The sequence below is a fragment of the Hypanus sabinus genome, chromosome 6 (genome assembly GCF_030144855.1).
Source record: "Hypanus sabinus isolate sHypSab1 chromosome 6, sHypSab1.hap1, whole genome shotgun sequence".
NCBI classification, from domain to species: domain Eukaryota; kingdom Metazoa; phylum Chordata; class Chondrichthyes; order Myliobatiformes; family Dasyatidae; genus Hypanus; species Hypanus sabinus.
The window spans coordinates 172,876,785-172,887,893 of NC_082711.1; the positions used below are offsets into that span (position 1 = coordinate 172,876,785).

At 48.1% G+C, this 11,109-nt stretch overlaps 1 protein-coding gene across 2 annotated transcripts in view; it reads right to left on the reverse strand.

Annotated features, from left to right (window-relative positions):
- Nucleotides 1-3,030: 3,030 nt before the first annotated feature.
- LOC132396116 (reticulon-4 receptor-like 1) overlaps nt 3,031-11,109 on the reverse strand; it is a 73,594-nt gene continuing 65,515 nt past the window's right edge. For both annotated transcript variants that reach the window (XM_059973584.1, XM_059973583.1), the window contains exon 4: nt 3,031-4,388. In XM_059973584.1, coding sequence (XP_059829567.1) covers nt 3,070-4,388 — 1,319 coding nt within the window. In that variant the 3' untranslated portion in view covers nt 3,031-3,069. The remainder of the gene's footprint in view (nt 4,389-11,109) is intronic.

Below are 11,109 nucleotides of genomic sequence, written 5' to 3' on the forward strand. Positions count from 1 at the left end.
CAGACGAGATGGGCCAAAGGGCCTGTTTCTGTGCGGTACTTTTTTTATGACTCTATAAACATGGAGGAGAAGATGATGTTGAGAGGGGAGTGGTGGGAGATTTGCAAGGAACAGAAGCTTTGACAGGGAGCTGCTGTGCAAGAACGCAGCCGGTTGGGAAGCATGGAATTAACCAGTTGATGTCTCGGGCCGAGACCCTTCATCAGGACTCAGCCTGAAACATCACTGTAGGTGCTGCCTGACCTGCTGAGTTCCTCCAGCATTTTGCACGCGCATTGCTCTGGGTTTCCAGTGCCCGTGGTTATGCTGGGCAGAAATGCTCGGTTACTTGCCCTGCCTTCCATGTAATCGTGTTACTGCAACAGTAACCGAAGAAATTCACCACTCCTCATGCCAGGCCGCTGCCAGTTAGGCTGAGCTTGTTGTTAACTGGTGTAAGAGAGATTCAAAAGAGAACTGGGAGGTCACTTTACACAGAGGCTAGTGAATCAGCTGCCAGAGGAGGTGGTCAAGGTGGGTATAATTACAACATTTAAGAGGCATTTGCATGGGTACATACAGGAAATGGCTTGGAGCTTGTAGACTGTATGTGGGCAACCGGGACTAGCAGGGCAGATGGTTGGCATGGATCAGTTGGGCCAAACGGCCTGTTTCTATGCTTTGTTACTGTATGACTCTGTAACTGGGGTTTCTGCATCCCCATTTGTGCATATCCTCAGCTCAGAACACCCATCCCATACAGACTTAAACTGGGACTAGCAAGGAGGATGGCATGGTCAGCACAGACCAGATGGGCTGAAGGGCCTGTTTCAGTGACTCTATATTCGCTGTCCGGCATCGCCGCTGATGTACATGCTCATCTCTGAACACCCATACTGGGCAGAGTTATCTTCGCCTGTCTGGTAGGGCCTGTAGGCTGGACGTCTGTGCGAGTGGGAGAGAGGAAAGGGGCTTGTCTCGCCGTTGCTGTTACGTGGCTCTGCCGAGCACGCTACGTCAGTGCCGGAAAGCGTGGCGACACTTGTGGGCTGCCCCCCCGCCCAGCACGTCGTTAGGTTGTTAACGCATTTCACCGTATGCTTCGAGGTGCGTGGGGTAAATAACTCTGTGTCTGTGCATAGAGAGGGAGGGTAAAGGCTACCGCGACACCAGCAAACCCCATTCGATTCCCGCCGCTTAGTATGTTCTCCCGGTGACTGCTTGGGTTCCACTTTCCTCCCACATCCCAAAGTCATTCCGGTTAGTGGGTGGCCGGACAGGTCTGTTACCATGCTGTATCTCTAAATAAATATATCTGAAGCCAGTTCGTTCCAAATCAGGGGTAGATGTCGAACACACTGAGCCTAATCCCACGGTTAACCTAGTCCCAAATGAGCACCGCACTTAGGAGAGAGAATGAGAGGAGGCTGGAGCCAGCTGGTCTGAACTGCAAACCGCAACGTCCGGCCCTTGGCACCACTCCCCCTTCCACCAAGCACTCTTCAAGTTTGCCGGTCAAGGTGACCCGCCTTCTGCAGGTCTGCCGGCACTGGGGTTAGACCCGCATAGCCTGAGTGAAGGGCTAACTCTCTCGCCGCAGCTTCCGGGAGGTGAGGTCCTGACCCCGGTCTGCCAACATGGCCTCCTACCCCTCCCCCCACCTCCAAACTCGTTGTCATTAGCACCTTGAGCTCTATCCCTATCTGGACCCAGGCCTCTCTTTACCACCCATGACAGTCACTGTTCGAAAGAAGCACATTTACAAAAAGGGAAACTGCACTTCTTATCTTGATTTCTTCCCACAAGAAACAGCTTTTCTTTATATATACATATATATCTATATATATGTGTGCATATATACATATATATCTATATATCTATAGTATATGTATATATTTAAAGCAATTCTGTAAATTCAGGTACAACAAATTTAATATTTAATACAGAAAAAATAAATCAGGTTGAGAAGATTTAGTTTCTTCGTCAAATTGAACCACATCCAGAACATGAGGGTTGTTTCCATATGATCATGGAAGTTTACGGCACACACTCAGACCATTTGGCCCATCGCGTCCTTGCTAACTTGGCCTATCCCACTTCCCAGCTCTTGCTCCGTAGCCTTGAAGGTTACGTCGTTCAACGCTGCCTCTGGGGGCAGACCCAAGGAGGAGGCAAAGCAAGTTAGCTAGAACAGCGCAGAGATTCTCACCCAAATCCAAAGCTTCTGTAAAAACCATCCACTAATTCTCCGAGACAGAAAGAAATACTTCAGCATGAACTGTAACAGGGTAACAATATAATCTGTAAACATATATTTCCAGAAATTAATATACCTCAGTTATATAAGGGCTGTGCATTGAGCAAAATGATAGGTTGACACATCAAAAAAAATATTCCATTGGGAATTTTTTCATACAATTATCTGGCCTCCAGTTTTTGGTACCTGAACGAATCAGGCACAGCCTCTCAGACCAGAATCATCCTTTGCGATTATACAATGCATATTATTCAGCTGGGAGCAATGTAGCCTCATTAGGAGGCTGTTGATACCGCTTGGTTTCTCATCTGAGGGCTTTGTAGGGTTGCTCACATCTGAGGCAGAAAACTCGGAGAGCCACCGTGCGCCTCAGTTCCCATCGCACGCCCTTGTGTCCCAGGGGCGGTGTGATCGGGAGTTCGAATCGTTTCCCCAGGTCACTGCTCAGCGAGGACTGTCCAAGGAACACTGGGGAGTTTGTTTATTTTCTTTTGTGTCGTTTGTGTTAATTGGAATTAAGCTTCCAAGCAGTCTCTTCTGGACAACTCTTTTCCGCTCGGGTTGGAGTGGGAACCGTTGAGCTGTGTGCTGCCCATTTGGGTACTTTATTCCGAGGATTTCCAGTAGTCCGAAGCAGAATTCCATCCCAAAAAATCCACCGGTTCCACCTGAGCACACAGCAAAGATAATTGAAGTTTCAAAAATCGTCACAATTTTTTTGTTTTTTTAAATATTTATTTTTGGTCCCTATGGATTGGTGGCAGTGTTAGAAAGTTTTTGCCCTTCTTATTACTGGGGGTGGGTGGGGGTGTGGGTCGGAGAAGGCGGGGGTTTCAGCGGACAACAAGGACCAATGCAAGGAGGAAGGTGAGCCACCCGGAGCCAGAGGTGAGCCTCAGTCCCCTGCCGGAGGGCTGCTGGATGCCGGGTGGCAGCTCCAGGCGGGTGCGGCGGGTGCACTTAATCCGCGACTTGTGCCTGGTCGGGTAGGGGTGGACGCCTTGCTCCTTCTGGCCAGCGTCCGGTAGGTAGTCGTTGCCCCACGCCCCGTCCAGCTGCCCGTCAGCAGCGCCCTTTGGAGCCGCTTCTCCCAGGTAGTTCTTGGCCGAGTCGTCCCGCTGGCCCGTGCCGTTCTGACCTTTGACCAGGGCTGTGCCCCGTGACGGCTGACCCCCTCCCAGCCTGACCTTGCCCGGGTGGTGGGGGTGCTGCTTGGGGCTCGTCCGGATCTGGTTAAGCGAATCTGGGCTTGTGCAGTTTTTGAAGAGCTGGGCAGACAGGACCTTGAGGTCTTTTCCCTGTACATCCCTGGGGGATTCACAAGTAACACTGGAGCTCGACCCTCTGAATCTCTGTAGCCATTCCCACAAGGATCGAGCCTTACAACTACATTCCCAAGGATTTCCATTCAGCCTGAGGTACTGTAAGGAGCCAAGCTCTGCCAAACATTCACCCGGAAGCAAACTCAGACTGTTATTGAACAAATACAAAATGGTAAGGCGGCGGAGATCGTGAAACGCCTGCTTATTAACCCAGTGAAGCTTGTTCTGGTGGAGCAGGAGTCGATCGAGGTTGACCAGCCCTCTGAAAGTGTTCTGGGACAAACTCAACAACTTATTCCCATGCAAAAAGAGCTGAGTGAGGTTAACCAGCTCCAGGAACAGGTCGTCCTGGAGGTACTCGATGTGGTTGTCTTGCAGGTAGAGGTATTGCAAGTTATGGAGACCTTCAAAAATTCCATTGGGCAAGAAAGCCAAGCCACAGCGGTAAAGATGCAAGGAGTGAAGCCTCTCCAGACCATTGAAGGTCTCAGCATCCAGGAATCTCAGGTATCGATTGTCTCCCAGATCAAGCTCCTCCAAGAGGCTGAATCCCTGGAAAGCCTCCGGGTCAATGAAGGTTATGTTGTTGGAGTACAACCAAAGGGTGACGGTGGACGGGCTGAAGGTATTCCTCAGGAGAAGTGTTATCCGGTTATTCTGGAGGAATATTCTCTCGCTGTTGGCAGGAATTCCTTCCGGGATGGTGGTGAACCCATGCGACTGGCAGGTGACGGTCATGGGAGATGGGTAGCAGACACAGTGTCGGGGGCAAGAGACCGAGACGTGGAACTCCAATCCCAGCAACACCAGGAACAGTTCGAGGTTACACCCTGCAACAGAAGGAGAGGCGCAAGGTAAGTCACAGTACTGCCTTTATACCATTCACTAAAATGTATTAATTTACTCTGTTCAGGGAAAAATTGGTAGCAGTCATAGAACACAACAGTGCAAAAAAAGGCCCTTCAGCCCATCTAGTCTGTGCTGAACTGTTAATCTGTTCTAGCAATTGGTTTATCGTTGTTACATGTATCATGTTACAGTGAAAAGAGGGTGGCATGGTAGAGTAGTTGTTAGCACAACGCTTTACAGCACCAGCAACCTTGGTTCAATTCCCGCCGCTGCCTGTATGGGGTTTGTACATTCTCCCCGTGACCGCGTGGGTTTCCTCCGGGTGCTCCGGTTTCCTCCCACAAAGATGTACTGGCTGGTAGGTAAATTGGTCATTGTAAATGGTCCCGTGATTAGACAAGGGTTAAAATTTGGTGGGTTGCTGTGAGGGCCAAAAGGGGCCATTCCACCTCTTGATAAAGTAAATTAATAAGATTTTGTTTGTATACAATCCATTGGGCTAGTACAAAAGGAAGAGAAACCAGAATGCAAGGCTCACGATCATTATTACAGTCCTGTGCAAAGTTCTTGGGCACACACAAATAGTTAGAGTGCCTAAGACTTTTGCACAGTACTGCAGTAATTTTGTGTATCGCACTGTACTGCTGCCGCAAAAAAAATAATTCATGATGTATGTGAGTGATGATAAACCTGATTCTGATCTGGGTCTCTGTTGTGGACTGAGAGTGGGAGGGGGGCAGGGAGAGGGGAATCATGGTTGGGAAAAGGGGAAGGGAGAGGAGAGAGAGAGCAGGAAGCACCAGAGAGACATTCTGTGATGATCAATAAACCAATTGTTTGGAATCAAATTACCTTGCCTGGTATCTCTGAACTGGGTGTGTCTGCACCCTAGCCTGCCTCCCCCCCACCCCACAGCCCTGGCACTCCTTCTCTGCCACCTGTCCCACACCCCTCCTGTGGTGCCCCACCCTCACTATTCCCAACATCCTTTGCTCCCGCCAGTTTTACAAACTCACTCTCCTCTCCACATAGACAAATACATCACTGTGCAAAAGTCTTAGGCACCCCCGCTATATACATGTGCTAAGACTTTTGCACAGGACCGTAAATTGGGAGCAAGAGTTCATCGTTATCGTATAAAAGGTCTGTTCGTGAGTCCAATATCAGTGGGGTTAAGTGGCCTTGAGCTTGGTGGTACATATTACATCTGCGCGGAAGAAGAAGAACAACAGAGCAGTATGATTAAACATTTGTATTGGCACACGCCAGGCGCCATTACAATGTGGGAGCTGCGAACCGAGATGAAAACATGCGGACTCGAAATCCCACACCCGAAAGAGAGTGCCTCCCGCATGCCAGGGGCCCAGCCGACAGAGACGTCCACACTCGCCACGTCCTCACCGTCCATCTGACCCGCCACAGTACGAGTCCAAAGCATTCGTTTCTCCTGCCCACTGGGAGGAGGGAGAGGGGAATGGTCAGGGTGGGAGAGGTCCCTCATTATGTTGGCTACATTCTAAGGCTGTGTAAAGTGCATATGGAGACAGTTTTTATTTAGAGATACAGCATGGAACAGACCCTACTGGCCCAACGAGCCACACGTCCCAGCAACCCACCAATTTAACACTGGCCTGATCACAGGATAATTTACAATGACTGATTAACCCACTGACCAGTGCGTGTTTTGACACTGGAGTAGCTGGAGGACAGCCACGGGGTCATGAGGGGAAGGTACTAACTCCTTACAGTCAACCCCGGAATTGAACTCCAAACTCCAACGTCCCAAGCTGTAATAGCATCGCGCTCACCGCTATGCTACCATGGCGCCCCAGTTCTGTGTCGCGCCTGAAACTCCCTGCGGTTTCTTGTAGCCTAGGGCAGAACAGTTGCCGTACCAAGATGAGATGCACCCAGACGGGATGCTTTCTATGGGTGGGGGATGATTAGTGACAGAAGAAATGTAATTTCGGTACAGTAGTGTGATTGAATAAAACATAAAACTGGAAAAACTGGTGTACTTCATCTGACATTTATTAAACCTAGTCAACTTGAAACTGGGGGGAAAGAAATTTGGTCTTTGTCAAAAGCCCACAATGTGCCGCCCTGTCAAACAGCCTGCACATCTCATTCAAGTGCGAATGTCACAAGAACAGCTACACAAGTAAAACAGGAGCAGGAGAAGGCCACTCGGCCCCTCAAGCCTGCCCCACTGTTCATAGAGCTATACAGCATGGAAACAGGGCCTTTTTAAATTAATTGATTTCTTTATTTCGAGATACAACGCAGAACCGGAGCTTCCAGCTTGATGAACCACGTGGCCCAGCAGCTATTTAACCCTAGCCCTATCGCAGGACAATTTACAATGACCAGCTGACTCACTAAGCAGTACGTCATTGGAATATGGGAGGACATGGGAGCACCCAGAGGAAACCCGTGCATTCACAGGGAGGACGGGCAAACTCTTTTACAGACGCTGTTGGAATTGAACTGCAACCTCAATGCCCCGAAAGCTGCGATAGCGTTGCGCTAGCTGCTACGCAATCGTGTTGACCACCTGGTTCATGCTGACCATGAGGTCTACCTGAAGTAGTCCCAACTGATGGCATTGGGTCCTCACTTCTCTTCACCTTTCCCACCTGACCAATCCAATATGGTCATGCATCATCTAAGCTGGCCTCAGCTCCTCTCTGTGTGCCATGTCTCCATCATCCTCAATTCCTTTGACCTTTTGAACATTTATCTGGCTCCACCTTAAGTATCTCTAACCATCTGACCTCTACCTCCCTCAAGAGCAGAGAATTCCAGAGATTCTCCACCCCCAGGGAGGTCTCTCTCCACCTCAGTCTTAAATGACTGGCCCCTTATTTTCTATAGCTATGTCTCTTTGTTCATGACTCTCCCACTTGTGGAAGGATCTCAACATCTACCCTGGCAAGCCGGCGATCAGGGATCAGAGTTTAATTTCTGCAAGGAGTTTGCACGTTCTCCCCATGACTGCGTTTCCGCTGGGTGCTCCAGTTTCCTCCTGCTTTCCAAAGACGCATGGGTCAGGGTTACTAAAGTTGTGGGCATTGCTATGTTGGCACTGGAAACATGGCAACACTTACGGGCTTCCCCCTCAGACTGCGTTGGTTGTCGACACAAACGATGCATTTCACAGTATGCTTCAATGTATATGTGACAAATAAAGCTAATCTAATCGTTCCCTCTCTTCTCTTTATACCAAGAGGCCATCTCCTCTCTAAGCCTCCATCTTGCCTGCAAGGTCTCAGAATGTCTTCCACCACAGGTGCTGCGCGACCTGCTAAGTTCCTCCAGCAGTTTGTTCCCTGAACCAGGTTCCAACCTTTATAGCGTCTTTAAAAAGAAAAGGCATTGCCTAATTCAATTTCTTTATTTTTTAAAAATCTTCATTCATTCATCCATGCAAGAGCGAGGTCAAAGTCATGGCCAATCCTCCCTTCGGTCTGCATTGCAGCAATCACCTCAGAAAGCATAACCTTACGAGGAAACGTTGAGTGAGCCAAGGCTTTTCTCTCTGGAGTGAAGGAAGATGAGAGGTGATTTGATAGAGGCGTACAAGATGATAGGAGTCATAGAGGGAACCGCCTGAGACATCTTCCCAGGGTGCATATGGCTAATATAAGCAGGCCTCATTTTACGGTGATTGGAGGAAGGTGTAGGGGGAGATATAGGGGTAGTGTATGTGGTATCCAGGGAGGGTGACACCTCTGGTGAAGGTGTTTACCATGTCCTTTCCAGAGCAGTTGACTCACCTTTACCCCTCACTCTACACTCAGCTCTCACCTGAGGCTCCAAGAAGCTGTTTGCATGTGACAGTGGCCACACCTGGTACACCACCTCGACGGGGACGGGGGGGCTAAACCAGGTGAGGGTGGCAGCAGCCTCATACCCCGGCATGTCCTGGCATGCGAAGTCAGGACTGGGCGGGTGAGATCCAACGGCCGGGGAAGTTGTTCTGCTGTGCTCCATGGAGGGCGAAGGCATGACTAGGCACGAGAGACGTCACGGTCATCCACTAGGAAGACCCCAGTTTGTCGGGCTTGTTCGTACCACTGAACTCGGACTGCTGAGGTGGAGAGGGTAGAACCGTCACAGCTTTTCCACTTTAAAAACTCTCCTGCACGGGTCCCCATCACTGTTGTCATGATGGACAACACAGGGGCAGATGTCAGAGGTAGCTTTACACAGAGAGTGGTGGGTGCGTGGAACACCCTGCCAGGGGAGGTGGTGGAGGCAGATACATTAGGGGCATCTAACTCTAAGATAGACACCTGGATGAAAGAAAAATGGAGGGTTATGTGGGATGGGAAGGTTGGATTGATCTTCCAGTACATTAAATGTCGGTATGACTTTGTGGGCAGAAGGGCCTGTACTGTGTTGTAATTTTCTATGTTTCGTCACCTCAGTGTGGTTGGACTCTCTGTCAATATTCAGCTAAAATCAACTAATCCAGCACAAAATGCCACATCGAAAAATTATTGTAAGGGAGACCGCTGTCATGAAATATTTAATTTGTTTTCCAGCCGTGATCATGGGTAAAAGCTATTGGCTTAATGCAGTCTCTTCGCCAGCCTCGACTGTTCATAATTGATGTTTGGGAAAATAGTGCTGTTTTGTTGTGTGTATTTATGTAATTTGTTTATTTGGGAGTGCTGAACTCTTGCCTGTACAACTGCAGAGGGCTGCGGATTCAGAGCGCTGGATAAGCTGAAAATGGAACCTGAATTTTCTTAAATTACTCGTCTCCTGGGAAGTGCTTAAAAATACATCCATCGGCATAGCAACGGGATCGTGGCAAAGAGGGCAGTGGTGGAGAGGGGTCACACCTGCACGTTCATTCAAACAAGTCAGTGTGGTGGTGACGGGAGCAGGAGAGAGGGGGCTTGTGGTCTGCAGGGGGCGGAGATAGAGAAAGATTATTAAAAATAGCTGACTTTCCTGTCACTGCTCCTGCTGAAAGTGCCAGCACATCTGTAACACAGCTGGACTCCAACTGGGAGAATTGCCCAGATGTGGGAAGGCAGATTTTAAAACACAGGGCATAGAAGAGTTAGGCACAGCGACAGACCATTCAGCCCATAATGTCTGTGCTAAGCACAATGCCCAATTAAAACTAAATTTCTTCTGCCTGCACACGATCCCATTCTCTCCATTCCCTGCTGTATAACAGCTGCTTGTACATTGCATTTTATAGGATTGCTTTTATATTTATATTTATTGTGTTTTATTGTGTTTTTTTATGCTTATTGAATATTTATGCTGCATCGGACCTGGAGTAACCATTATGTTGTTCTCCTTTACACTCGTACACTGAAGAATGATGATGAACTGTCTTGATCCCTAAATATTCATGTGTCTATCTCTTAAACGCCAGAATCAATCTGTATCCATTGCCACCCAGTTCAGCCATTTACCACTCTCTGTGTAAAAAAAAGAAACGCATGCAAACTTGCCCCTACGTCTACAGCAGGAGTTCCCCACCTGGGGTCCACAGACCCCTCCGTTAATGGCATGAAGAAGCTTTGAACCCCTGCTCCCCGGTGACCTGGATTCAGTCCAGCTGCTGCCTGTAAGTAATTTGTGTATTCTCCTTTAGTGCTCACGTTTCCTCTGGGCTGCAGTGTATTTAATATTTCAATAATATTTCAGCACACCTACATGGAAGTTGCCATGGAAAAGCAGCATCCATCATCAAGATCCTCTCCACCCAGGTACAGGAGCCTCGGGACTTGCACCACTGGGTTCAGGAACAGATACTACCCCTCAGCCATCAGGATCTTGTACAATTCTATTTCTGGTGTTCCCACAACCACCGGTCTCACTTCCAGGACTCTTTTATCTTTAATATCATGCTCGTTATTTATTGTTATTTATCTATATCTGCGTTTGCACTGTTTTTTGTTCATTGATCCTGTTTACAGTTCGGGTTCCGTAGATTTGCCAAGTATGCCTGCAGAAAAAGAATCTCAGGGTACGTACTCTGATAAGAATTTTTTTCTTTGAACTTTGGAATTGAGTAATCTTGTATACAGGTGCCTCCCACTTTATGAATGTTTGCTTTACGCCACTTCACTTTTACGAAAGACCTACATTATTAACCTGTTTTTGCATTACAAAGAGGATTTTCACTTTTACGAAAATTTTTCCCATATAAATTCTTCGCTTTTCGCCATTTCGGCTTAAGAAAGGTTTCATAGGAATGCTGTACCTTTGTAAAGGGGGGGGGAACACCTGTACACATTTTTTGATTAATCATTCTTCATTTAAATAATTAATTACAGGTTATATGTAAAATACATTAATTGCATAGATCATCACTCTACCACGTGATACGCGGGGGCCTCGCATAAAGTAAAAGATGAAGTTACACCCGTATTTCAGACTCCCCGTGTCTTCATTTGAATTAACTAATGTTTTGAAGTAACAAAACATAACACAGATGCTCCGGTTTCCTCCCACATCCCAAAGACGTACGGGTTAGTAGGTTAACTGGTCACATGGGTGTAATTGGACAGCACAGGCTCGTTTGGCTAGGAGGGCCTGTTACTGTGCTATATCTTTAAATAAATAAATCTCTTTAAACTTCTTCCTTCTCACCTTAAATGCATGTCCCCTGGCATTTGACTTTTCTACCCAGTGGAAAAAAGATTCTCACTGGTTGCTTTGACTATTCCTGTC